Source organism: Penicillium manginii, assembly GCF_028828005.1.
Source record: "Penicillium manginii strain IBT 31320 chromosome Unknown utg000005l:1.0-5665137.0:1.0-5668048.0, whole genome shotgun sequence".
In the NCBI taxonomy this organism is placed as follows: Eukaryota; Fungi; Ascomycota; class Eurotiomycetes; order Eurotiales; family Aspergillaceae; genus Penicillium; species Penicillium manginii.
In genome coordinates, this window is record NW_026643106.1 from 2,198,031 (window position 1) to 2,225,502 (window position 27,472).

The 27,472-nt window shown below is 50.5% G+C and overlaps 10 protein-coding genes across 10 annotated transcripts; 7 read left to right on the forward strand and 3 right to left on the reverse strand.

Annotated features, from left to right (window-relative positions):
- Window positions 1-295: 295 nt before the first annotated feature.
- Window positions 296-2,673, forward strand: N7533_007213 (uncharacterized protein; the record flags this gene model as incomplete). The annotated part of the gene is made up of 6 exons (XM_057103863.1): window positions 296-1,086; window positions 1,154-1,910; window positions 1,979-2,060; window positions 2,115-2,255; window positions 2,316-2,451; window positions 2,514-2,673. 6 exons carry the CDS (start codon window positions 296-298, stop codon window positions 2,671-2,673), a joined length of 2,067 nt encoding a protein of 688 aa, XP_056958820.1.
- A 297-nt stretch (window positions 2,674-2,970) lies between these two features.
- Window positions 2,971-4,341, reverse strand: N7533_007214 (aldose epimerase family protein; the record flags this gene model as incomplete). Its single annotated transcript, XM_057103864.1, has 1 exon — window positions 2,971-4,341. One exon carries the CDS (start codon window positions 4,339-4,341, stop codon window positions 2,971-2,973), a length of 1,371 nt encoding a protein of 456 aa, XP_056958821.1.
- Window positions 4,342-6,662: 2,321 nt separating this feature from the next.
- N7533_007215 (putative AT DNA binding protein) lies at window positions 6,663-10,490 on the forward strand (the record flags this gene model as incomplete). The annotated part of the gene is made up of 1 exon (XM_057103865.1): window positions 6,663-10,490. One exon carries the CDS (start codon window positions 6,663-6,665, stop codon window positions 10,488-10,490), a length of 3,828 nt encoding a protein of 1,275 aa, XP_056958822.1.
- Window positions 10,491-11,457: 967 nt separating this feature from the next.
- On the forward strand, window positions 11,458-12,346 carry N7533_007216 (uncharacterized protein; the record flags this gene model as incomplete). The annotated part of the gene is made up of 2 exons (XM_057103866.1): window positions 11,458-11,982; window positions 12,089-12,346. The coding sequence occupies 2 exons, from the start codon at window positions 11,458-11,460 to the stop codon at window positions 12,344-12,346; spliced, it is 783 nt and encodes a 260-aa protein (XP_056958823.1).
- Window positions 12,347-12,487: 141 nt separating this feature from the next.
- Window positions 12,488-13,279, reverse strand: N7533_007217 (HHE domain protein; the record flags this gene model as incomplete). The annotated part of the gene is made up of 1 exon (XM_057103867.1): window positions 12,488-13,279. One exon carries the CDS (start codon window positions 13,277-13,279, stop codon window positions 12,488-12,490), a length of 792 nt encoding a protein of 263 aa, XP_056958824.1.
- Window positions 13,280-14,189: 910 nt separating this feature from the next.
- Window positions 14,190-15,668, reverse strand: gel6 (putative 1,3-beta-glucanosyltransferase; the record flags this gene model as incomplete). The annotated part of the gene is made up of 3 exons (XM_057103868.1): window positions 14,190-15,176; window positions 15,253-15,464; window positions 15,530-15,668. The coding sequence occupies 3 exons, from the start codon at window positions 15,666-15,668 to the stop codon at window positions 14,190-14,192; spliced, it is 1,338 nt and encodes a 445-aa protein (XP_056958825.1).
- Window positions 15,669-17,700: 2,032 nt separating this feature from the next.
- On the forward strand, window positions 17,701-18,567 carry N7533_007219 (uncharacterized protein; the record flags this gene model as incomplete). Its single annotated transcript, XM_057103869.1, has 1 exon — window positions 17,701-18,567. The coding sequence occupies one exon, from the start codon at window positions 17,701-17,703 to the stop codon at window positions 18,565-18,567; it is 867 nt and encodes a 288-aa protein (XP_056958826.1).
- Window positions 18,568-21,004: 2,437 nt separating this feature from the next.
- Window positions 21,005-22,897, forward strand: N7533_007220 (uncharacterized protein; the record flags this gene model as incomplete). The annotated part of the gene is made up of 2 exons (XM_057103870.1): window positions 21,005-21,779; window positions 21,846-22,897. 2 exons carry the CDS (start codon window positions 21,005-21,007, stop codon window positions 22,895-22,897), a joined length of 1,827 nt encoding a protein of 608 aa, XP_056958827.1.
- A 1,035-nt stretch (window positions 22,898-23,932) lies between these two features.
- N7533_007221 (Sds3 domain-containing protein) lies at window positions 23,933-25,543 on the forward strand (the record flags this gene model as incomplete). Its single annotated transcript, XM_057103871.1, has 2 exons — window positions 23,933-24,364; window positions 24,437-25,543. 2 exons carry the CDS (start codon window positions 23,933-23,935, stop codon window positions 25,541-25,543), a joined length of 1,539 nt encoding a protein of 512 aa, XP_056958828.1.
- A 791-nt stretch (window positions 25,544-26,334) lies between these two features.
- On the forward strand, window positions 26,335-27,225 carry N7533_007222 (putative methyltransferase; the record flags this gene model as incomplete). Its single annotated transcript, XM_057103872.1, has 1 exon — window positions 26,335-27,225. The coding sequence occupies one exon, from the start codon at window positions 26,335-26,337 to the stop codon at window positions 27,223-27,225; it is 891 nt and encodes a 296-aa protein (XP_056958829.1).
- Window positions 27,226-27,472: the final 247 nt, after the last annotated feature.

Consider the following 27,472-nt stretch of genomic DNA (forward strand, 5'->3'; position numbering starts at 1 on the left):
GTTTATAGGCCCTCGGAATTCCCCCGTCTTCCATTCTCTATGTCCTTGGAAAGTATCTCATTTGAATCGGCTACTTACTTCCCCGCAGTCTGCCCCGCGTTGTTGATTGGGGTAAGTCCCAGCCGGCATTCGGCATTCGGCGAATTTGGCTAAACGCGGAAAGGAAACCTAGGTAAATGAGCAAGTGAATTGAGGGGTGAACATGCACCCCATGATGATATATCGGTCCATTCATAATCAGAGCTGATGTGCTAGCAAAATATTCAGTTGGGAGCGTTGAACAGATACAAGCACCATGCCCGACTTCACCGATAATCTTCGCCCGAGTCAACCTGATGGGCCTACTACACTTGCCCGCGAGCGAGCAGAATCCAATATCTCGCCCAAGGAGCTAAGCGAGCATCTTCTTTCAGCTGATGGATTCTTGGAGCGACAAGCACGGATCCTCCCGATCGTGCAACGAGAGCCACTTTTCTCCAAAGAGAAGCAGCAGAACTTGTCTCGCCCCGAGCGATTCAAACTAGGACTTGCGCGTGCGAAGCTCCTACGACGTTTGAAAGACCAACACCAATGGAGCCATGATGAATATAAAATGGCTGAGTACTTGGTTGATGATGTCTCGCCTTATTTTTTGCACCTGGAAATGTTCATCACAACTATCCGCGAACAGGCCAGCGAGGCACAGCGTGCAGAATGGATGCCACTCATTGAATCATGGAAAATTGTCGGTGCATATGCCCAGACCGAGCTGGGACATGGTAGTAACGTCCGAGGCTTGGAGTTGGAGGCACGTTGGGACAGCCAGGCCAAGGAATTCATTCTACATAGCCCTACTCTGACTGCAAGTAAGTGGTGGAATGGGAGCCTGGGCCGGATTGCAAACCATGCCATTGTGGTCGCGCAGCTTTTGCTTCCAAAGGCCGGATCAGTAAATGAATATGTATCTCATGGTCCCCATCCATTCATTGTGCAGGTGAGGGATATGAAGACACATCTGCCTCTGAGCGGCGTAGTGGTTGGAGATATTGGTGCGAAATATGGCTACATTACGATGGACAACGCCTACATGCTTTTTGATAATTTTCGGTATGCCCCCAACGGAATTTGGCATTTACAGAGACTCTGGATATTGACAAGCTATCCATGGATATAGGATTCCTCATTCTGCCATGTTATCGCGCTATTCCAGTGTGGACCCGAATACTGGCATCTATACAAAACCTGAACAGCCCGCTCTGGTCTACGGTTCTTTGACGTATGTTCGTGCACAAATCGTGCATCATGCTAGGCTCGTACTTGCACGCGCAGTCACAGTTGCGGTGCGCTATACTGCTATCCGGAGACAATTTCAAGATCGGGATGGCGACAAACGTGGGCCAGAAATGGCAGTCCTTGATTATCCCACGGTTCAGATACGCATTCTGCCTTTGCTGGCAACTGCGTTTGCCTTGCATTATACAGGACAGTCGATGCGCGCTACATATCAAAGTACCCGTGAAGCTGTTGAACAAGGAGATTTTCGTTCCTTGGCCCATATGCATAGTATGTCTTCTGGTCTAAAGAGTCTCTGTACTATGCTTGCCGCAGATGGAGTTGAGACATGTCGTCGCGCGATGGGAGGGCACGGCTTTGGCGGCGGGAGCGGTCTTATTCAACTAAATAATGACTACCTCTCCAAACCAACTGTCGAAGGTGATAATTGGATGATCACTCAGCAAGTGGCAGCTTACTTGATCAAGAAAATGACTACGGCAGTCGATTCACTAGCAAGTCCTGCTACCGACAAGACTGATGCTGTTTTTAAGGAATTCGTTCGAAATCGTGGCAATGGGTTCTCGAAAGCTGGTCTTGATGTGCTGGCAAGTGATCGGGATGTCGTCCAAAGCTTTGAGCTTCGTGCCGCTGCCTTGGTAAGTGTCAATTCCACTATGACTGCCTGGTGCAACTAGTGCAACTTGGATTTTCTGACAGTATACAGACATATGATGTGTATGAACAACGCGTGCTTAAAAAGCAGAGTTGGAACAGCTTACTCATTCAACTTCATAAGCTGAGCAAAGGTAGGTCAAATCCATGCAGTAAACGTCCTGTTCATCGCTGATAAGTTTATTTAGCCCAATCTCAGTCGATCCTAGTAACTGCCTTTTTCGAATCCTTATCAACTGACGACTTTCTCTCGGATTCTACGAAGACCGTCATGTGGGACCTGTTTCGGCTTTTTGCATTCCATACTATGGAAACCGAAGCTTTCGAGTGTGAGATAAGACTGAAATCAATTTCTTTGTCAGATTCTGAGCTAACACCGATATTCTCAGTTTTCTGCTGTAATGCTGTCACTAAATCTGACCTTGACCGTCTCCCTGCTCGTGTCCAAGAGCTGATGTCCCGAATCCGACCACATGCGGTGAATCTGGTTGATTCGTGGATGATCCCAGACTATCTTCTGGACAGGTATAAAAATTACTCATTCATTTCGATCGAGGATCCATAGAGCTGATCACAATGTTTACTAGTGCTCTTGGTCGGTATGATGGTCGGGTTTACGAGGATCTTTACAATAGGGCCCACCGTCTAAATCCTTTGAACGAAATTACATTCAATCCGAATTATTGGGAAGATGAAATTATCAAAGGAAGTGGGGACACTGGAGCTAGTATATTGTCCAAGTTGTAATTAGGCATCGAGATCAGGCGACAAAATATGAGTCCCCAAGGAAGGAAGTTGAGATTATGTGTCTGAAGTCTCAACGACGGGTACCAGAGGCTTCTAGAATTGACAAAGAATGCAGGAGCTAGTAGAGGATACAGATTACGATGAAAGATTGAGTGTGGTAGAATTAACACATTGGGTCATGTGCGTTAGTTATGTACACTATCAAACCGATTGCTGAAGCAATCATCTATTGACAACCCAAGCATGAATTAATGCATCGTAATGGTTTGATGCTAAAACAAGAAATCTATTGCCATCTTAGAAAGTACCGAACTGGTATGTGGCAAAGTTGACAACAGGGCCGTCGTCAGGTCCGAAGATCTGATCACGACCCCATTGGGGGTTGTTGATGCCGTCAATCCAGTCCTCGGTCTCAATAACAACGCAACCGTATTTGTTGACATGGGTGGCACCAGAGTTACCGTCCTTGGCCTTGTTACGCTTGGCCTGCGACTCCTTGGTAGCGATGGTACCGTTCTGGCCGTTACAGGTGTAAATCTGGATGGCAGCTTGGTTGGTAGCGACCTCCAGGCTGATGCCAGTCTTGTCGGAAGCCAATCGCACAGAGGGGACAACAGAATCGGAGGCAGAATAGGCAGCCGGTCGGTCAGTGATCCAGCAAGTATCATAGCCAGTGCAGCCGCCTCCACACAGGCCAGTGGTCTTCTCGATGTCCTTGCCGATCAACTTAGCCTCGGTGAAGTCCAGAGCGCCCTTGAAAGCGGTGTCAACATCAAGAATCTCGCCAGTGGGGATCAGGATGCTGTCTCCGCCGATGAAGCGCTTGGAGAGGGGCAGTTGCAAGGTGGTATCCTTCAGAACATTCTCGTTCTGGAAGGCATTCAGGTTCCAATAGACGTGGTTGGCCAGCATGATCGGAGTCTTCTCGGTCAAGGCGAGTGACACCAGCTTCGTGGTCAGCTGGGGAAGTCCCTTGGGGTTCTCAGCGGACTTCTCAGTGGACACACTGAAGGTGGCGTGTGAGATGACATCGCCAGGGAAGTTTTCGAAGCCCTGATCCAGGAGGGTGAAAGTGACAGACGCGTCGGAGTGAGAGGTGACAGTCCAATTGCGCATATCATAGCCGATGAAGCCACCATGGAGAGTGTCTTTCCCGCCGTTCTCATTCTCGGGAATTTGATAGTCGTGACCATCAATTGAGAAAGTGCCGTTCTTGATGCGGTTCGCGTAGCGGCCTACGGTTGCGCCAAAGAACGTGCGGTTGGTCTCACTATCGTGGAGATAGTACTTGGGGTCATCATAACCAACGACGACATCTTGGATATCACCGTCACGGTCGGGAACCAGGAGGGAGGTCAAACGCGCGCCATATGGGATGATCTTGGCGGTGATGTTCTCAGCCTTGATAGTGTATTCACGGAAGTGATCATCGGAGGCTGACCCGGAAGAAGAAGGGGTAGAAGGCTGCGAGGTGGAAGCTGCAGAGGGAGCAGCATTCACTAGGGCCGGGAGGCCATATAGGGCAGCAGTGACGTAGGATTTGAGATGCATCCTGATGGCCAAAAATATGATTGCAGTGAGGAAGAAGGAGGAATAAACGGCCAGGAGTCGAGGCGTAATCCGCGCAGGGCACAGGAATGTGCGGAGGTAACTGAGGGGAGGGCGCATTATAAGGTGACAAGCTCCTTTCCAATCCCAGTAACTATCGTCATTCAATCCTTCCAACTAGCCTACCTCCGCATGGCTCAACGCTAGGGGGCGGGGCTGGGGGAACCGGGGTAGGTTACCGATTCACGAATTATCCGGCAGCAGTGGCGTGAGATGAGCTCAATGATTGGAGGAGAACCTCGCGGGGGAGAGCACGGGAGAAAAGCGGAGAGAGGGACGAGCGGTATTCTTTGGATCTTTGGGCTGAGGTGAGGCTATGGGCAGAGTACCCCTGCCGTGCTCTCGGGGCGTCGGTGGAGCAAAGACAAGCAATGGTTGAAAGGAGGCGGAGGGAAAACTGCAATTCTCCGGTGGAGAGAAAACCAACATTCCTACGGGAATACCATGCCGATCGCTTATTCGAAATTATTTAATATTAATTCTTACCGAGTACATGACGGAGTTAATAAAATAACCTTGGAAATACGAAATCATATCCGACTGCTAACCGTGATCCATAGTACTACTAGCAGTAGTACCTATGTAGTAGAAAGACGCGCTTTGATTACGGAGTAGCCTGGAGTGCCTCTTTCAGTGACGGTCCTTTAAGGGAAATTTGGAGTATTAAGTCCGGGTCGAACTTGGAATTCATTACTACTCGTATTTCTCCCATTTCTTTCCTCTATATGATCCAATCTCGGTGCTAGTACCTAGGTATCAAGTATATTACTAGTTTCTGCTGTACACTGCCTTTGGACAACCGCTTGGGAGGTCGGCTCCTCCGAGGACAAAGCCTAGTAGTAATTAGTACTTGGATACTCCGTACTGCCAGCAGACAGGTCAGAAGAGCAAGGAAGAGCAAGGAAGAGTGTTGGGGCCAAAGGCAAAAGCAAAGAAAAAAGAGGGGAAACTCCTAAGCCCACCTAAATGGGTATTCCGATTTCTATCCCACATACTAACCAGTTGCTAGTAATACTACCCCGCGCACGTTCGTCTCATTCAGCTGGTTAGTGGTAGCAGTATGATGCAGGTGATTCTCTCTATGAAAATCGACGATCTCATACTGCCAGTGGTCAAAGCACAACCAGTCAGTAAAAGCAATAACTTCAAGCTCCGAGTCAACAATTCAGGTATCTAGTTATACTAATTTCTTGTTGATATACTATTTTTAACTCTCAATGAAACCTGAACATCTGGAGCTTGAGCAAGATCCGCTGGATGAAAACCTGAAGCGTATAGACTCAGTTGAAATGTGAAACTTCGCTGCCAGATCTGGGATACGGCGATTTAACCATTTTCAGCTAAAGATAACCAGGGTCATCTGAGACAAGCTTTCAAGTTTGTCGATAAATCATGCAAGGAACAAGATCTACAAACTCTTGAGATACCTAGGTACACTCGAGTGGTCGTAGCATCGAATCTCGAAAGCCTGACTATGGATGCCGTCTACCATGGGATATCTAGAAGACCAAGGCGAAAATAAATGACACATAGAGATCAAGTTATACGAGACCATGAAGCATCCTGGACTTTACAAAATCCCAATGCTAGTTGTATATTGCTTACTTAGAGAGATAGTAGTGATGCTTCTCGACCTTCAACTAGCAACCAAGGTTCGGCCTCGTTAGACTTGAAGCCCGTGGTTTGCCACATTCTGAACTCATCACTTGAATCCTGCATCATTTCAAGAATACGAAAGAATTGTATTCCTCTTACTGTTAAAGCAGAGCTTGATCTTCCAACAGGACTTTCTCTAGGAAAAAAAAAAAGGCTATTTGCTCACTTCCAGATGATTTTGATACTGAGCTGGTTGTATTACCAGCAGTCATGGGTCAGAATCTTCCACGCGAGACATATTGGCATATGAGAGGCATGCGACGGTTGGGATTCTCCAGGGCAGACGTGGAGATGGCGTGTGATTGTGTACATCGTGTGGCTCAATTTTGTGAAACAACGCTGGATCGAATTCCTGCTGTGCAGACTGTGGAAGAGGAATTATATTAAGCTATATATCCAATAGCAAGAGAATATATCGAAATACCAGTGGTATAATGGAACAGACTCAACCCAAACATCAAATGGCTTGGAAAGAGGAAGTGTGTCTCATATATCAACAGAATTACCGCTTTGGGTCATGATTACCTAACCCAATCACCATGCGTCGCCCGCGCCGCTTCGGGAGACTTGTTTACGCATTGCCCCGCCGTTTTGTTGGTGGTTAAACAGATTATCTGGCTGTTTGGTCGCCATTGTCCCTTTATTATCACTGCATTCCACGGGGTGCGCTCTCTCCACGCCCCCTCGCGGCACGCGTGCCGAGAATCCATCGCACCGAGCCCGTCATGTCCGCCATTACGCGCAGCTCGAGCTCCTCCCCCGATGTCCTAGGCCCGCCAGGCGACGCCGACTACCTAATTTCGTCTCCAATCAAGCCCTTTACCGGTCGCCAAAGCTTCTACTCGCCAGCCTTCAGCGCGCGCAAGCCACGTCCTTCCAAACGACCACGCGTGAGCCTCAGCCCGACGAAAAGTGCGCATTCGATCCGATTCGACGATGTCTTGCTTCCTGGCTCGCCTGCAATGAAATTCGCCGGTCGCCATAGATCTCCCTCGCCCTTGAAGGATCAACAGGATGGAAACGTGAGTCCGTGGCGCATTCGACTCACCCTCGAGGCGACGCAGGACGAGGAGAATGAGAGTGAAATGCAGCTGAGCCCGTCGCGCAAACGACACCGACCGACAACCATTACAACAATGATACCCTTGAAAGATGGCCGTAGTCCATTATCGGAAAAAACGCCGTCGAGATCGCGTCCACGCAAGCCAGACACCAAACCGCTTAATGGTTCACCTTGGCCAGCCAGTGCTGGAAATACACCAGGCCGACCAGGAGAAACACCTAAGAGAAAGCCGGGCCGACCGCGGAAGAATACACCTAGGCCGAATGTACATGATTCGCCTATGATTGAGGATGAGCCAACGCCAGCTCCGGAACCCTTACACCTGCTTGAGACCGAGCAAGAGCCTCAAATTCAATTCAGCCCAATGGATATTGTTGAGGATAGAAGTGTTGAGCCCACGCGACATTGGAGCCCGCTCAATGTTGCAGAAAACGGTGATTTAGATAGTGACTCGCTTGGAGCGGATGATTTGCCCGTCGCAGATCTCACTGGGCCAATGCAAAGGAATGGGGCGCACTTGAATGCAAGCGCCACTCGGGAATATGGAAGGACCACATACGACACGCCTATTATTACAGAACAGCAATATCTCGACAACGAGGAAAACATCAACTCAACCCCGTCAAAGATGCCTTCGCCGACCCGAGAAAGGCTATCTTCATCAGTCAGGTCGGCACGCGATGCTGGTATGGCCTCATCGCCTCAAACATATCCCACTCCAACCCCAACTTCATCGCTGGCCGAAGAAGAAAATCAAGCGCGGGAGGCACAGGAACAACGACGGGAAAATGATGATCAACAGCCCCTCTCCGACCCAACGGAGGAGCACGAGGAATTCGATTCGATAATGGAAAGCGAAGGGTTCACCATGGTGTCTTTGGATACTCTCCCTTCGGCCCAGCAGTTTGGGTTAGGCAGTAATGCTAGCAGAGCTACAGACAATGCCGCGAGAGTCTTACAAGATCGACACAATGGACGGATTGGCGATCGGTTGAAACGCAAACTCCCAGGAATTAGTGATCTTCAGAGTGATAACCATAGTTCAGCCAGGCCTAGCCCTGTGACTGACGATTTGTCTACGGGATATCGCGTTTCCTCGCACGCCAGCCATGCATCGAATCGGCCAGCCAAAATATCTCCTGCGAGGCCTGTCTCATATCCGGATCTCCCTCCAACATCTTCACCGTGGAAGGAACAACCCCAATTCGAAGAAGAAAAAGAAGAGCCAAGGTCAGACATTATCCTCGAGAATGAGTCAATTGAACTAGATGATATCGAAGAAGAGGAAGAGGAAGAGGAAGAGGAATTGGACGAATTGGATGAAGTGCATGTGATACCCCATTCGTCTCAATCCGAACGAGAAGAAGTCTCCAGAACCGATCCTACGAATAAGATTAGATCGCAACAAGAGGCCGAATGGCACAAGGAGCGACAGGAAGTCAGCCGAAATGCACAAGAAGCCATCGATTCCAACCACATCATCTACATCGACAGTGACCAAAATGCCTCTGAAAATGAAGGATTGCCAGAGGAAAATGAGTTTAGCGATCATCTACAATCTGATTTTGGGTCTATTGGTGAGGAAGATCGCAGGCAGCCTGATGTATTTGAAGAGCAAAATGCGTTTAGTGATCACCTACACTCTGATTTCGGGTCCATCGGCGAGGAAGATCGCAGGAAACCCGGAATTTTTGAAGAGGACAGAGCTTTTAGCGATCATCTACAGTCCGACTTTGGGCCCACCGGGGAAGAAGAGCGACGGGAGCCTGAAAGATTTGAAGCCATGGACGAACAGGAAGAGCCTGAGGGTCTTGAGCAATTTGCTGATGAAGACTTTGTTGGCTCCGTCGATTCTGAAAATGCCGGTCAATCGAAACCAAGACCTGTCCTCTCCAGTCCCTCTGTCACGAAACGGCCTTTGTATGCCGAAACCGAAGTATCAGATGGCGAGGACAATGGCTACGATGATATCTGGCGTCAGGAACCTGATTATCCAAAGCTTGAGACAAGACATGCACATGAGCCGGAGCCCGTGTCAATCGCCAATCAGGAAACGGAAATGGAAGACGAAGAAGACGAAGACGGCTTTGATGACATCTGGCAACAAGAAGCCCGTGACAACAGTCACATCTCGCATCATTCGGAAAACCAACAACATCACCCTGTCGAAGAGGCTGCTAGCCCTTGGCGAAAAATTGCGGGAAAACCTTCGTCTCAAAATTATCTCAGCTCCTCTCCAGCTTACGTGGACCTAGAAAAGGATGGCATACGCCACTTGAATCAAACGCAAATCCGCAAACTCCGCGAACGCGAAGTAGATCTCTCAGCTCTTCTTGCAGCAGATGATACGCCCAATCGCGCACGCTACTACAACGGCACAAGCACTCCCAGAAGTATACTACGCTCCGCTACACAGCACTCATCCATCAATGGATCTGCTCTTAAAAGCCAGCCAAGTAACCCTGGAAAACGGGTTCGCTTACAACCGCTCTCTCAATCTCCCGAGAGAGAACCAGAAGCCGAACAGGAGTCCCCCATTTTCCGTCATAATTATTCCCAACAAGAGGCTCACGCCAACGACGTGGATGAGATTGATAGCGTTCATGATGGAGCCTCCAGCGAGGGCGAACTGGCGCATGGGGATATAACCATCACCCCAGAACACCAGCGTCAGTCAGATGTGGAACCCCAAGGGTCGTCCTGGTTCCAACGAATCACCAGTCTTACTCCTAGATGGCTCAAGGCCCCTGCCCATTCTGATGACGACGAGCCTAGCTCTGCCTCTGAAGCCGATCCTAGGGATATTTCCGAAGATGAGCTGGAAGACGGTCAAGTTGACCAGGGCGAACTTTCCATCCAATCACCTCAGATGGATCATCATTATCATGAAAAAGCATCGACTTCCCACCGTTCCTCGGACCGTTCAAGCGAATCACCTCTTGGGGTTGAGAGGACACCTCAGTCAATGGGTCTCGAACAAGGGCATAGTGAGGCTGTCTCTTCAGTGGAAGAAGAGGACGGGAGGAACCGGTTGGAACGGAGCATTTCAAGCGAAGTTGTCGAAGACAACCCTGCAAATATGATTGAAGAAGAGCACGACTCGCCGAAAGGGCCGAGGCCACTCGCCGTGTTTGGCTACTTCTCAAATGACCACTACCTGGCTCTTCGGCGCGTCTACCGAATCGCGAAACGCCACCCCGAGCGGTTCCCATACTACGATGCACCAGGGCGGGCCCAGATTATTGGTGATTGGATCTGGACTTCAGATGGACTCCATGGAGTTCCGATCTCTGAAGCGCAGTTTGCGATCATTGATCGATTTGTAAATGAACTTTCGCATGCCGATGTACAATATGGTGGATCGGGGCAAGTGGAGTGGACCGATGCAGATCTGCATAGGAGATTGATCAGCATAATCATTGGCGAGCAAATCCGAGACGAGCGAAAGGCCCAGGCGAACCGTGGGGCCTCTGTCGATACATGGCAATGAACACATTCTGATTTTCTTTTGGCGTATACTTGAGGAAAGCTGATGATGAAGCCGTCGGTTTGTCTTCTAGCGGCTTTTCTTTTTTTTAATGATTCCCTCACGGTTATTGGACTGGGATTGTACTGGGATACCTTACTTATGCGAATTCTGGCTTTTCATATTCAGCGTGACCTCGATACCTTATTTTTTTCTTTAGCGTTTGCTGTATTCGCAGTTTCATTTATCTTGTGTTATAAATGTAGAAGACTGTTACAATCTCCAGGTCTGGACTCGGCCATAATCCTAAATTGTTTGTACCTGGTTTGGCCTTCTGCAGCTGTGCCAGATGGAGGTCTTAGCGAACTTGAACCACGCCCGACACCTGCATCATGTTTCCTGGTTTTCCCGAAGTTGGCGCCGGTGGCGATGTATAGATCAGACGAAAACATCACGTCGATTTCACAACAACCCTGAGACATGGACTATCTCCACCCTGTCTTGAATACTGCTATGCTTGTCTATCCCCGCACTAATTCCTCTTCATATCAACAAAACCCCGAGATATGTACGACTGCTTGCGTCCTCAGGTACACGAGCGCAGCTCTAGAGCTGGCTCCGGTTGCATTCTCGACCAACGCCGCAGACCTCAACCGGCTGCACCAACCAGGACTCCCCGGTAAATTGATGTCTCTCGCGTGTGCAGCCAAGCAGAATAACGCCGCTGAAGTCAATCGGGCTCACCCCCCCCACTACCTGTGCGAGCGCCTCCTGCACGTTCGTTTTCGTTAGGCGGGTTGTCGGTCTCAACGCATACCAAGTACGACCCCTCACGGCGACAAACTGAGCATATAAGAGCGCCAGGGGCGAACCGATAGACGAGGAATGAAAATAGCAGATCACTTTAATCCCAGTACTGGCTGCGTCCCTAACTGGCATTCCTCCTTTCTGTTTTTGCTTTTTACTGCATCCATGTTCAACAGGTGTTGCCATGGCGGTTCTTACACTCGTCCATCGCGCCTTGCCTTTCTCCCTCCCCTGGAAAAGACGCCAGTCAACAGACTCAACAGGTAGCAAAGGAAAAGAAAAAGAATATGAGGTTCAGTCTCCGGACTCGGGGTATGGCTCACAAAGTGATCCCCAGAGTCATTATCACGATGCCGAAATCCCCGACGCACCCCTGCACCATGACGTCTCGCACGCCTTGCATATAGCGGTGAAGCAACACCTAGACCCAAAGGCCATGAGGTACGACGCACGGCGCGACGAGTCAGAAATGGAGGAGGCGTCTTCCTCACATTTTGACTCCATCCCCGGGTGCAAGCCCGACTGGCTCGCAGAGAAGGGCGAACCTTCTGCACGCCCGCAGCTCGCTCGCGTGGTGAGCTGGGCGAGTATTGTTCGCAGCCAGTGTCGCTGGACGAGTGGCCAGGAGAAAAAGCTTGAAGATGCAAGGAGGCAACTTGCAAGATGTCAGAAGGCTTGGAGTTCGGAGCAAGAGTTGTGGCTAGTCTATGTATGTTTTACTTCCTTTTTGCGTGTCAAGTTCAAGTTTCCATCAAGATCAGCATATGGGTTTTTATCAGAAATTCCAAACGATTCTAATATCATTTCCCACGAAGATACAAGCCCTCAGCGAAGAAAAGGAGGCGCATAGTGACTTTTTGCTCTTGCGCTCGAGACAGCAGGATGACGAGCAGCATCAATTTCGCAAGGCGTGGAAACGACGCCGATCCTTTGAAACGGCCTTGCAACTCAATAGCCTGGCAGTGAATAGTAATGCTGGCATGAGTAACAAGTTTCGTCGACTACAGCGACACGGATACCTGGAAACTCCTCTAGTGGCAACAGATTCCACGGCACTGGCATGCCGGGGCTAATTGCCAAAGCATTATTAGTATGAGACACGCGAAACTTAGTATACCAATTATAATGACACATGACTGTAAAATAACTTTTCTGAAATTCAAATATCTCACGACTACTAGTACGCAACACGAATAAACCGTGACCAAATACCGTTATCTAGATGCAGACATATTCCCCTTCCTCTCCTTCGGCCACTTGCGAAACATATCAGCAACCATATCAATAGGCGCCGTCAAAAGCCCCACGGCCGTTTCAAAAGGCGGCTTAGTCGGTACTAGAGGATGCGAGCGAGACGGAATAAACATCTTCGTTTGATTCAACGACCGCGTCAACGCCTCACTCTCCTCTTTGGAAATCGTCACCTCCAACCGCGCGAAGTCCTGATCCTCCTCCTTCCGAATATGATTCTCCAAATCACCCATTAACACCCGAAGTGTCGGGGTAAAGCGCGGATCCGTCGATCGTAGCCCTTGGAACATCTTCAATTGCTCTTTGATATCCTGGTGTTCTGCCCGGCCCTCGTCCGCGATCTTTTGTCCGTTCTTGACATACTTGACCAGAGCTGGGTAGACGATGAGCTCTTCGCCTATCATATGACGGGCTAGCTCCCAGGTGAATTGATTTTGGTAGCGGGTTTGCTGATCTGGGGTTGTGCCATTTAGGATTGTGTCGGCGTCGGCTTTGATCTCGCGATGTTCTTGCTTGATAGCTGCTAAAATGCGGACATCTCTAGATGGCGTGACAGTTTCAGTTGTAAAATTCCGTGGCGTAGGACATATACTGAGCTTTGATGTAGGCGTTATAGAAGTGCCTGATGAGGGGGTATAATCTTCAAGTTTTCCGGGGCTAAGGGTTGCTACCGTCGTCCTAGGAGGAATAGCGATTCTGGTCCGGCAGGCAATCGGGAGGCAGGAATGACGGATTAATGCAATTTGCTTGTACATATGGGTTCATTCAATCAATATGTCTTTCTATTGGAATGTTGAAAATCTGAGTGACTATTTTTCATTGGAAATAGGATCGCGGGCATTTATCCCGCCCGTGTCATTATGATCATACCTACACCGGAAAATGCTCAAGTGGCCGACAACTTGAAGCTTCCGCGTGGCAATGAAAGCGATTTTTCAGGCAGAACTACTTAGTCACTATCTATGACATCTTAAGTAAGCCTTACTGAAATGATAGATTTCCCTTTGGTGAGCGCCTTTGCCTGGACAAAACCGCATCTGTGCCGGCGGCTCTCAAGCTCCATTTCGCCCGTGCTGCTGTAGTAAATTAGGTATGTACGGTAATTGATTTCAGCCTTTGTTAATTCCACAAAATCCTTTCTTCCAGAAATACGCGTGAACAAAATAAAGTCTGGCTTGGCGAGCCGACGCTAAATACGCGCATGCACCGGTCTTGGGAGTGGATATCCGCAAGCCACCCTTAGCACCCATTGGTATATCAACAACTTTGGAGTGTTGACAGGCGTCAGCCTTTTTTTTTTCTTTAGAAGTGTCAAACGAAGATTTCCTGACCAGACAGGAAATATACATGCTATCTCGTTGAGTGTATCCATTGCTATGACAAATCTATGGATATTTCTTATGAGACTTGGCTTGGCTAGACTGTCAAGACTGCAGCCGCAGACCCATTGATTCTGCAGCCTTTTGGCATTCGCACTGCTACTTGTTCGACCTCATTCCAGTGCTACTAGGGAGATGGAGTCACTCCCGTATGGAACTTAATACGACTACTAAGGGGGGAAGTGCTAACGGGTAGATCCGTTTCATTGACTCGTGTCTATTCTATACATTGAAAGAGCAAGAATACATATTGATAAGGCTTATCCAAGTCGGCGTTGATCAATCATCACAGCCAATAAGCTAGAGCACCCAGACCAGCAGACAGAACGAAAGAGGCCATCAACATGCGCTCGGTGGTCGACCCGGCGACAAACGACTTGGAATTGGCAGCGTTGCCTTTACCAGACGCGGTGGAGGTGGCTGATCCAGAGGTCGAAGTGCTCTGACTGGTTTGCTTTCCAGTAGTTGACGACTTTGTGTATGTTTGTCCCAGTGTGGGAAGCGGCGAGCTAGGATCAACCGCCCAGCCTCCTTTGGTTGAGGCAGGGCATTCGAGAGAAGGACTGCTAGATGACTTCTTGTATTCGGAAAGCGCAACTCCAGTGGGATGCAATGTTGCCCAATGCTTCTTCAAATTTCCGAAATCAGGTGAGACAGGTGTCGGAGTGCCTTTGCGTGTGTAGCCATCTTCGACACTGGTGGCGGTGGCGGCCTTGGCGGATGGTCCATAGCTGATAAGACCGTAGTCGTTGGTTTCCTCAATCCACTCGTAGATGATGGCGCCGGACCAAGTGTCAGCCATGTCTTTGCCAAAAATAGCCGCTTGGTCGTCAAAAGTTCGAGGAGTGGGGGTATTGCACCCTGTCTCAGAGAAAAAGATCGGAATAGGGTAGTCGGTGGCATTCTTCTGCAACATATTGTAACCAGAGACGGTGTATGAAGAGTCACCACACCATTCGTACGCATTCAGCGAATAAAAGTCAAGACGGTCAGAGGCATTTGACTGGCAGGCGAGGTAGTTTTGCAGCATGGGGCGTAGATCAGCGATATCAGCGGCGGAATAACCGACAGGAATCTCTCGGTAGCCCTTGCGATCACGATAGGCTTTGACGTCGCGAGCGGCAGCGAGCACGTAAGGCGCAGCAGCAGAGCCATCGGCCGTGGTCAGAACCTCGTTGCCAACGAATACACCAGCGGTGTTGTCATAATTTTGAAATTCATCAAGAACCTCGGTGAAGCGGTCAAGCTGGGTCTGGTTCCAGTGGGGCTCAGTCTATTTACCATTAGAATTCCCGTCAGTATGGAATGGAAAATGAATGGATGAATGGTGTAGATGGCAGAGTTCATACCTGCTCGATTTGAGTGGTGAAGGTATCGAGATCGACGAACAGATAGATCCCTGCGTCCGCGAAAGCTGACATGCAGCCCTTGTGATCGGCCTTGGGATCGACGTGATACACACGGATAGCATTGGTGCCCAGCTCGGACATGCGAACGATATCCCGCTTGCATTGGGCGGTATCGACGAGCGGGTCATTGGGGGTTAGCTGATAAGCAATGCCTGCAACGGTTGAAGGTTTCAGTTAGTCTAGACCCAGCCATGAGTGGACCATCACCCCCACGAACCTTTCAGGTAGTACTGAGTGCCATTTTCGTAGAAAAACTTGGATCCTACGGCGGAGATGGTTGGAACTGCGCCGACCGTCACGGCCTGCAAACCAGCCAGGATCAGGGGCACCGCAGAGAGCGCGAGCGAGGAAAACATGATGAATGTGTTGATGTCCAATGATAATTGGTGAGGGTAATAGTAACACTAGAATGGATTGAAAAGTAGAAAGAGAGAGAGAGAGAGAGAGAGAGAATAAGCTGGATGAGGAGAGATTGGCGTCGCGTGTGTAAACAGCTTGAGAGCAGACGCAGTGCGGCAAGAGGGCCGGAAGGGAAGGCGCGTTCAATGCAAACGAAACCTATCAAGAGTCTATGAGGTTTACGAGTCTACGAAATGCAGTAACTGGGTCTTCAGGGCGGAAGAAGCGAGGCAAAAAAAAAAAAACAAGAAATGAAACAAGAATTCCTGGACCTTGGTAACTTGGTAACCGGTTTTCCTAGATTGCAGTGGCAGGTGTGCTTTAGCGCCGAGTATTCATTCCATCGACGCGACATGCCAGGGCCAAAGAGGAATTACGCGTTTATGGAATGAAGTCAACACAGAAAATAAATTAGAGACAGACTCGGATGTAGTGAGATGCTGCAAGTCAGACAGATTGACAATTGGCAAGGATAGGTCTGGAGAGCAAAGCAGAGAGGGCCAGCGTCGGCCCCGGGGCCGACTCTGGATGGGATGGGGGCGTGGGGTTTAGCCCTAGCTTGGATATGAAGGATTACAGAGTATAGAGTACAGGGGGCAGAGTACAGAGTACAATATGCATTAAGCACATACTGTACACAGTACAGTTTATCAATATACGAAGTACTCCGTAGTCATAGAATATCTGTGTCTATGATTTAGATCTGTTTACTCGTACTCCGAGGATAGCAAACAGACCAAGAATGTCCTCCGAATCTCGCAACCCGGAGACTACCGAGTCCCACCTTTCTCCCTTCCAACGGCCCCTATTTAATTTGATTTTCTTTGCCATTTCCATTTCGTTGATCAAATTCTTTGGTGGCGTACTATTGACCCTTGCTCTTTGCCGTCAAACCCCTGATCCAAAAATAATCCATCAAGCTTTTCCTACCCTCTTTATTTTGTCCTGATATTTACACCGTACCATCAATCTATTGAAATCCCCTCCGATCGGAGCCCTAACTTTCCCCCCCAACCCCAATCCCAACCCCAAACCCTGCCTATCCTTTCCATATCGCGATGCCACGATGGAGACCCCTAATTTACCCACTTCCTGCAGACGGGAGGGATCTCCCCCTCCTCACGCACAGATAACGTTGCCGTGTTGTCGCCCGTGGCCTAGGTGTTGGGCACGGTGAAATTAGGCGCTGATCTGACCGTATCAGAACTATCTTACGGAGTAAAGTACACCTATGGTGATGTCCTATAGGAAATGGCGACATGATTGCGATACACCACTCCGGTCATTTCCGGCCATGATGAAGTAGAAGACGGTACTACCAGGGACTACCACCTTATTGAAGGTACCACTACGGAGTACATACTACCAGGTATGGTATCCATAGATAAACGACTCCTATTGTACAGTATCCATTTTCACAGTCTGGCCCATCCCATGGCAACACTTGGACTAGTACCACACACCGACAGGATAGGGGCTAAAGATAGAGTAGCCCTGAATCTGAACCATATTTCGAAGAGCAAAGCGTAAGACCGCAGTCCAGACTGTCTGGACGGGCTCTCCCCATCTCCACCGGTCCACTCATTCCGACCAAGTCCGCCAATCGTGTAGTCTTCTGCCGCTGCGTTCGTCAGCAGTGGGGAACATCCATTGCGATCGACTGCGTCTACCCTGGACGCTGCCCCCCTCAAAGGCGAAGAAGGCCCTGTGCGATCTACACACCCCGTCTTGCTTCGTTCCCATGACGTTTCCGTAAAGGGGGTCTTATAATAAAGTCCGCATCCGGTCCTGTTCCCCACAGAGCTTCTTTTTTTTCGTTTCAGTGATTTATGATCTATATCATTGATAACCTTCATTTTACGCAATCTATACCCACACTATGCTTCTCTAACCTGCATCCTTTCAACATTCGAATGATAGCCTTTTGAACCCTCGACGACCTGTCGACATTTCTCCACCAAAATTCCACTACTATTTACATTTGCGATAATGGACGAACTCTCCTCCCCCTTTCACATCTCCTACCGCGACCAACTTGAGTTAGAACGCAATGAAGCCTTCCGGGCTGTAAGGGAACAACTTCGCCGCCAGGACTGCGGTATGGAGGGGCCAACCTTCTGCTCAACCCACTGCGACATGGGCTGTTCCGAACAAGAGTCCTTCCGCCTGCATCGCGATATCATCCACACTCTACTTGTTCCACTTTTCTTGATCAACCACCAAGCAGAGCGCATTGCGTCGCGTGCGTTGCCGAGCAAGCAGAGAGCCGAACCCGAACGTGCTTTTCGCGGCGAGGCACGTAGCGCCTTCGCTTGGCTGCATTGCATCCTCACAGAAGAGCACGACTGGTACCTCACTGCACGCTGCCCGGCCTGCATCGTCCTTCACGTTCTTCACTCCGAGCCCACTATTCGGTTTGTCACCGTCGCTGCCCAGCTGGCCGGTTCTCGTTCTGGCTTTGACTGCTGGCTTGTCGCCCTCGAAACCGCAGTGCGCCAGGACGCCTTCTGGGGCGATGCCTTCTGGCCGGATATCGAAGAGCGGGCATCTCGCCTGACCGATGGCGTGCAGCAGCTGGTTCGCCAATGCCACGAGCTGCGAACCACACTTGACAGCCCCACCGTCACTATTCCCATGGCCAATCCTAATCCGATCTGCGACCGTTCCACGCCCAAGTGCACAATTGCCGTCAAGCCCTCCAGCTTTGCCCGGAAACAGGTCCGACTCGGCCGTGAAGAGCAGCGCTACCGGTCGCACATGGTGTGGAATTCGTGGAACGATTGCTCCCGGGAGCTTCGTCAACCGCTTGGTGGTGTTGCCCCTACGCAATCGCGCCGTCGCTCAATGACCTCGTGAAACTCTCCCGGTTGAATGGCACCAGAATATTCCAAAATTCCTAGCCAATACCGAGCCTCGTACACCACCCCACGCTGGTGCATCAAAAGTGATGACACCATATCCCTCGCCCAGCTTGGGACACGACCCCGCATCTCGAAGTTTCTTCGAACCCTTTGCTAGGGGACCAGCCAATCCGGCATCCGAAGAAACTACCAGTGGGTTGAAAGAATCACATCAGTCCCAGTCCACTTGACCAGATGCCATTCATGGCACAGGGTCTCTCTCCGCACCCCTTTCAAGAGGCAAACGTGGACGACTGGTAATGAATCAAAAGTTCGCGGAAACTTCTTGCATGCTTCCAAGTGGCTTGTTTTATTTGTATACATCCTGATAGGGGTCAAGCAACCGAATAAGTCCGGCAAGATTTGTTTTCTTTGCCAGCGATGGCATTAATTGATTGGTGCGCCAATCCATTGTTGCAGTATTTTCTGCACAACCCCCTCATGCGACCGAGATCTTCAACGCCAGGATCCCCGGGTTCGCAAACCCGGAGTAGTCGGAGGGGGATGAATGGCTTCCCGGGACGTGGTGCGGTCGCACTGCGACCATCCAGACCCTTCTAGCTGTTCTAGCTCTACTCCTCAAGCTCTTCTCTACTTTTTTTCCCCCAACTGGATTCGAATATCGCTAGGCAGCAAGGCATTGCTTCGGCCGAAAAGCTTGAATCTCGCCATCATCTGGCTTTCTGATTTCCAGTGTTTCCATATTAGTTTTAATCTTAATATATGAAATATAATCTCATCATGATACGATATTCTAGATCCATCCTAATTCATTTCGCGTACCACTGATACTACTACCTGAGTAGTAGTAGTAACTCTGGGTCACGGTATACCCTAAATTTCCACCGTGACCCATATGTGTGCCAGTGCTCCTCTTCAGAGAAAAAAGCGCCCCGCCCGATTTCTCCTGCATAAAATGTATTAAATATAGTAGGTATATTGCGATTCGCTGCGTCAGACCATGACACGTTCAAGGGACGACCAAAGTGGCAAAGGACGTACTTTAACTGAGACTGGGGTGGGGGCATGGGAGATAAAACCGGACTGCAAACCAGACTGGGGCCAACAGTGGAAATTACGACGGGCCAACGGCTACGATGGAATGACCGGGCGTCCGATCTGATCTGGAGGGGAGGGGGGAGGGGGAAGGGAGGGGGTCACCTGCGTGGTGCCAACCCCATATCAAGTTGTAATGTACTAATCGGTATGATCCGAGCGAGTGGGAAGTGGAGGGGCAAAGGGTCTACTCTCGGATAGGAAGTACCGGGAAATAATTAATAAAAGGGAGGGGAAGGACGGTACTCCGTGATCCCATTGCAGATAGCGGTAGCTTGTTATGGAGGCCTACATGGATGTAGACTCCAAGGTGAATGAGGATGCCCGATCTGTGCCCAGGTGACGCCTGACTATTTTGTTTGTCGGGCAAAACAGGGCTGGGAGAGTGTGTGTATGTCCAAGGCGTCTCGTTGACCCTCTCAGTGGCAACAGACCCAAGCCTAGAACTGTGCAGGTGTCCGGAAACGGTGTCAAGAGGGATGTACCGGTACTTATATTTGGCATGGGTACACCACACAATTTTAAGTACCGGTACATCTACCGAGACAGCCCTCCACCGTCACCCACAGTCACCATGGATGGACCTCGGAAACCCTTTTTCTATATGGGTCAAACGAAGCATCAAACCCTAACGGCTGGACTTAATTTCCAGAGTATGTGACAGCGAGGTTGAGAGGACTAGAGGTGACCAGAGGTGACCAGAGGTAACCAGAGAGAATTAGATAATAGTAGAAAAAGATCACAGAGGATCAGAGAAGGCCTGGATTCATCAACTCGATGCAGAACCGAGAATGATCGCCCAGCCGCGTGGGGCCCGTCAGCCAGTAGTAGCCCCCGTGGAGCGTCTAGACTCGCGCACATTTTTAGTACGGCGATGGGGCCTCGTCAACAGAGAAATGAAGCTGGGGTTGGTTAAATGAGTATCTGGTTTTCAGAGTTTAGTAAATAGTGCACAGAGTAGGGAATAGAGAAAACATATAAGTCCACCTGACCCTAAACTAGCATCTTCGAGAAGTCTTCTCTCTTTCACCTTGTCTAGGTATACTAGTAATACACTCCAATCTCTCCGATGACTCGACGACCGGTCTAGAACATCGTCTAGACTCCCCCAACAGCCGCAGCACACGTACCCAGTACTTCCACTTCTCCCTTGGCCACCATATTCTGTCAAAGTACCCGCTACAACTTTCGTCCTTTTTCCACTTCTCCCCTTACCTCCCCTCTTCGCTCATTCTCTTCTCTTCTCTTCCCCCCCCCCCCGGTTGCCTTTCGTCGTCCTTTACACCTGGTCAAATTCTCAAACCTCCCACCTTCTTCTGCCCTCCACGGCGAATCCCATGCCGTCCGCCATTCTTCGCCCACCCGACTCTGCCTGGATGAATCAACAGTGCTATGGACGGTGTGGGCCATTTGCTTCCCCAGACGAGTTAACCATGCATCCGACCACACTGAAACTCGACACCCAACGTCGTCTCTCCAACCATTCCCTCCCTGACTCCTCCCTCTCCGACGGTACCAGCTCCAGCCCAAGTCCAGCAAAGCTCCGTCGACGAGCCTCGCAAGGATCCCTCCGCACAAAGCCCTCCCCAGTCTCCCGTTTCCTCTCCAAGGGCAGCGTCGCCGTACATTTCCCTTCCTGGGAACACCGCAGCTCTTCGCCGGGCTCGCCGCTTCGGGTCGAGTCGCGGACCCGGCCTGCAGATTCTCGTCTTCGTCTGTCCACCACCGTGTCTCGCGGGCCGAGACCCTTGACGGCACATTCAAACTCATCCACATCTCCCTGGAATTCTCCTCCTCCTTCCTACCAGTCCGACTACCCTTCTATTCTTCCCCTTACACCACCAGACGACGATAGCCACGTTGCCTGGAACCCGCAGTCCGAGATGATGCTCTTTGATACCCATGACCACCGAAAGTCGAGCTCCGGTGCCATGATGGACGAGAGCCACGGCATGGGAACCTCCCCAGCAACGGGCCCGTCAGATACCCTTAGTAGTCCGGACGGCCTGTCCAATGGCTCTTCTAGCTCTGAGGGCAGTCCAGGTCCTCAGGACGAGATGGACTGCCAACAAGACATGGGATCGTGGTTGGACCAAGGGATTAACGTGACTGGTGAGTGACAACATCCGAACACATATCAACGAGCGTATTTTTCAGGAATGCTAACTCTCTTCGCAGTATCTTCCTTGGGAACATCAAACCCGCGAGGCGAGGCCGTCAAGATCGTCTCACAGACTCTGCCATACCCGAGAACTTCAGATCAATCGATTTCGGTGCCGAGAAATGACACCATCTTCTGCTCTATCGTCCAGGCTGTCCACAGCCACCTGCAGCCTGGCCACTCGCCCTACATGAATGTCACACACGCAGTGCCCGAACAGTTCAGCCTGTCCAACCTGCCCCATTCTCCTCCCAACACTCCTCGTTCTCCGACCGCTGCCGATGATTATTTCAACGCCACTGTTTTCTCCAGCGCTGCAGTGGTGGGTGCCTACCACGATTTCCGTGGCCCGCTTCAACGGCACCTTGCACATGCTCCGATGCCCATCGTCCCCCCTCACAGTGTTCATATTTCCGTGTTAGAGCGATACCTCCCCCCGCCTTCCGCCCAGGAATATAGAGATCTGTTTTGCCCAACCCGTCCGTCGTTCCTTGTGGACCGACTCAGCGAGCTATCTCCAAACGGAGGCTCGCTTCTCTTCATCTACCCCACCAAGAAAGGTGCCTCCACATTCAAGTCCCAATATCTGGGCCCCATTCTCGACCCTCTCCTGCGGCAATTGGTCGTAGTGAACGGCTTGTCTGCTGACGTTGGTCGCTATCTGGGCAAGCTATCTACAGTATCCCAGATGGATGACTTTGCCACTATGAAGGCAAACATTGTCACACTCTGCGAGTCTCTGAGCTCGTCATCGTCACAGTTCCAAGTGGCTGATGCCGGTCGTGCCAATGCCGATCTGGACCGCAATCTCTGGGCGGAGTGGTTTATCCACCAAGAGAAGGCCCGGATGAAGGAGGTTCTCAATCTCTATTGGCAGAACGGCCGCCGGCCACCCACCAACAAGACCATGTCTAACGGTGGCTCTGGGCACATGTCTGACAAGGATATCTCGTCTTCCATGCTCCTCGGCGAGATCTTTGAAGGCATTCGCAAGCGACCTTACGGCGAGGACAGCGAGCCTCACGAAGGGGTTGAACTGGGTGTGTTCGTGATCCGACGAACAAACTGATTCAACCCTGTGGAAAGGCCACCTTCCCACCCCCCCAAAAAAAACTTTCCTTTCTCACCCACTCTCATTTGAAACCATACAGTTTTTAAAAATGATTCCTTTAGACGGACCCCTGGCATGTGTACCTGGAGTTGGTCAGTGACTTTATCCTATTATTTTATTATTTCGGCCGTGGCGTGCGCCGTCCTGCATTTTCTTTTTGGCCGGATGGAAACGAACGTGAATACCCATGATGTTGGTTCTTTTTTTTTTCTTCTTTTTTGGCGATCAAGACTTGATGATTATTTTCTTGATAATGGATATAAATTTTACTGGGGTTGAAATCCAATACAAAATATCTTTTAAGAGATCTTTATTGCCTTTTGTATGGCCGGGAAGCCCCTCACTCTTAGAATTGTTCGTAAAGTTAGGCCCTCTTAAGGCATTTTTGCCTTGCAGACTTGTAGTCTGCTGGCCTATTGTTTATTCTACTGGTGCATGCATATATGATAGCAATGCCCAAGGGCCTACCTCATAATGAGGATTCTTTGAACACCATTGGTGCCAGTCATGCCAGTGAAGGCTGGATCCGAGTGGTCCGTTTGTATGCTCAGGCTTGAAATTCAGGCTGTTTGAATGTGAGCTAGTTACTAGGTACATAGTACCGTGCTGCCGGGAGGCACATCATCAAGGGAGCAATAAGCCGTTAAGCCTATCATAGAATAAAATCACTCCTGATATATTTGGCTCAAAAAAATCATATTTACTTCTAGTATTTCTCTGCCTTATCCACTTCAATCCATGTACTCAGTAGTGTATGTGGCAACCGCTGCCAGTAGTTCGGCGCGGTGAAAGGTATTTCCGGCTCTAAACCGCATTTGGCACTAGACAATACCGTCCGCTTTTCTGACGACAGACCGGTCTACACATCGCAGGCACTGAGCCCTCCATCGCGCTTCTTTTTGGTCTGACTTACACTACCAGAGCCCTTTTAAAACGCGCGTGCTTATGCAGCCCGTCTATCACTTCTCCTGAACCTACACACCCTCTCATTCCATGGCCTACTCTCCAGGGCCCCCATCGCCCGGCACTGGGCCCGCCTACCATGGCGGACTACAACGAGGGCGTTCCACCAGCCCAACTGGCGGGGCGTCAGGTCCGATCTCAAAGCGCGACAAGAGAAGATCGGCTTTGCAAGAGCGTCTTCACGATCTTACGGCTACATTTAGCCAAAATCGCGACGCCCAATTCCGCCAGCAGCTTCACTCTCTCCAATGCGATATGACCCTCATTAATAATGCCGACCCTTACCAGACTGGTCTGCTGCAGGACTCCTCAGATGATATTGCGCAATTGATTGAGGATACTGTCGGTGGGGGAAAATTCGCCAAGGAGATGGCGAGTCTGTCGGGGACTTGGTATGCGAAGTTTGTACAGGAGGTGAATAATGTTAAGGAGCAGAAGGATTCGGATTTGACTCAAGTCATGGTAAGTCTTGCACTGGATTACTTCGATACGGACAAGCTCAGAATGTGCCCGCTAACGTTTTTTGTGGTATAGAACCGGCACCAAAATAGCCTCGATCGTCACTGGAGAGAATACGACTGGCGAGTACACTTTGCCAAAGAGGAGTTCAATCAGCTATCGGGCACGCTTCGCGAGCGCTTAATGCAAAGTATCTCGAGCAAGCGAACTCGCCTCATGCGCGAAAAAGAACAACTCGATATCGCCGACACGAACGCCCTACTGATGCACCCGAACCAATTCAGCATCACCAATCCCGCCAGCCCCGGCGGCATTCACAGCAACCGCAAAACTCGACACACGCGGCACCGCGTGGATTTGGACGAGTTGGGCAACGGCATCGTCTCCGAGTTGAATAAGCGCAAGCGCAAGGCGCCTGAAGAAGATGTCGGATCTCCCGTGCGGGACGCGGGCGGCACAACCCCGGCCGAGCGCTCCAAGACATACCTTGAGAAACAAAGCGCACCTACCTACTCGATGCATTCGCTCTTCACAGATAAGGAATTGAGCGCGCACGCGAACCAGGCGCACGTTGCGACCATGCACTTCTTTTCCACCTCCAAGCGCGCTGACCAGGGCTCCGGTGCCGTGACCAACGGCAACAACACCGATGCAGAGGACACCCCGGAAAACACTGGCCACGAAGATAATGGCACACCCACTGCATCGGACATGATTCGTACCGCCAGCCACAATTTCCACGCCACACGCTCGACCCGCACAACAGCCGCGCACAGCGCTCTCAGTGCCTTGGCCGATCTTGCCGACAAGCCCGCTACCCGCCCAAGCCTGCCCTACCACGTCCTCGCTGGTCACCAGGTCCGCACAACGGGCAATGCACCGCCATTGACATCCCTGCTTAATGATGAGGCGGAAGACGACTCTATGCGCTTCGATCGTCTACACAGTAAGCCTGCTAGCTGGATAGATACATCCTTGATCGAACTTGTCACTGCGCCGCTCCCATCAGAGCCTGTTGATGGCCACCCTCCTAACCCGGGCCGCATTTCTTCCCTGCATCCCGATTTCCCGCCTAGTCTGAACATCCAGCTCCAGCCCGCGCGCCAGCAGCCAGGTTTCGAGATGTTCCCTTCCATCGGGATGGAGCGCGAGCGCAGCAGCAAGCGGACTCGGAATCACTAAGGGCTACTCTGGTGACGTCTGGCTACTTATCTAGCGTTTGGTTGTAAGTTAGGAGGGAATTGGTGTCTTTATTCGATAGTATTGTCTTGATCTTCTTTTTTTAACTGGATGGGGTCCGTGGATTGCAATTGCACGAGGGGTCGGCGTTAGGTATTCCAATTCGCATGTCTATTTTTCCCGCTCTTTCTTGAGCTGCATAATCAACTGAACTTGATTTCTTCTCTTCGTTTACGTTTCCCCTAGTTTCCCTACGACCCAATCGCGTTACACGCGATGTCGATCTAGTCATCTAGTATACAACGCGGTTCTCCTACTTTCAGCCTCGGTATGACGCCACCCGTTGTGGTTGGTCATCAGCCTCTACAAATCAACCAGGCAAGCTGTTTGATAATGGCCCATGGAATTCTGACGAGCGTAGCATTGAATTGCAGGATGTGTAATTTACATGCTGGGCAGCATGAATGATGTGATCATGGACAAAAATTGGGTCATCGCCACATTTGCAACGCGTTGAGTGGTCGCTTCTCCGCATTTCTCGCCGAGATGACAAATGCCCAAGTAATGCCGAATGGCCATCTTGCTCACTAATTCATCACGTCTCCGGAGACTTTTAAACTTCTGCTCCGACTGCAGCGGGTGAGCATATAAAGAGTGTGCTCTGCGTTTCGAATCATCATCAAGTATTCTTGCATTCGCATCGGATCGCATCGCATCGTGTCGAGTCGCATTTACCCGCATACTCAATACTCTATACTTCAACCAGCCAAGGCATACAATCACTGGCATACAACATGGCCACCACCACCGAAACAACAACTACCACTCCAACCACTGGCAGCGGACCAGACTACATTCCCCGGGGCCCAACAACCGCAGAAATAACCTTCTACGCACCACCCCCGGACAACTCCGCCCCATTCAACTACGTCGAAGCACCACCCACCAACCAACCCCAACGCAACTACCTCGAGCACACACACCAGGTACCCCTAACCGACATTCGCGGTTCTGAAAATGCCTACAATCTAGACAAAGACGCCTTCCAAACCCTCTCATCCGTCCCCACAAAAACAACCTACTCAACCTTCGACTCGGACACCGCCGTCCGCGAAACATACTACCCAGAAGTCGAATCCCTCCTCCTAACCTCCATCCCCGGCGCAAAGAAGATCCTCCTCTTCGACCACACTATCCGCCGCGGCAAGCCCGACGCCCCCCGCCAACCCGTCAACCGCGCACACGTGGACCAAACGCCCCGCGCCGCAGCCGATAGAGTCAGACTCCACGTCTCCGACCCGGAGGAGGCGGAGAAACTTCTCGCGGGACGGTATCGCATCGTCAACGTGTGGCGACCGCTGACAGCTGAGCCGGTCCAGTCTGCGCCATTGGCATTTGCGTCGGCGCAGTCTGTTGATGGGGAGGATCTGGTTCCAATTCAGCATCGGTATCCGCATCGGACGGGCGAGACGATGGGGGTCAAGTTTAATCCCCGGCAAGAGTGGAGGTATTGGTCTGGTATGAGTCGTGATGAGAGATTGTTGCTTAAGTGCTCGGATTCGGAGGGGTTGAAGGGTGGTGACGTTGCGCAATGGGTGCCGCATACTGCGTTTTGGGATCCGAGGACGCCGGATGGGGCGAGGTTGAGGGAGAGTATTGAGGTGCGGGCTTTGGTATTCGGTTAATTCATTTTCTTCATATTGGTTTTGAGGAGGGCATCGTTGTTTTGTTGGTGTGTTGGTGGTGTGTTTCATGTGATTACGTGGTATTTACTGGCTATGGATTTGGGTGATGATTTTATGAGTTGCATTGGGTTAGCATAGTTAATTCTATTTTATGATATGTTCAATTTGCTCGATCTCTTTGAATGGTCACTAGTAATTGAGAGTTGTTCCAAGGTTCTTTCCGCATAAGACCAGAGAAAGCTGTTAA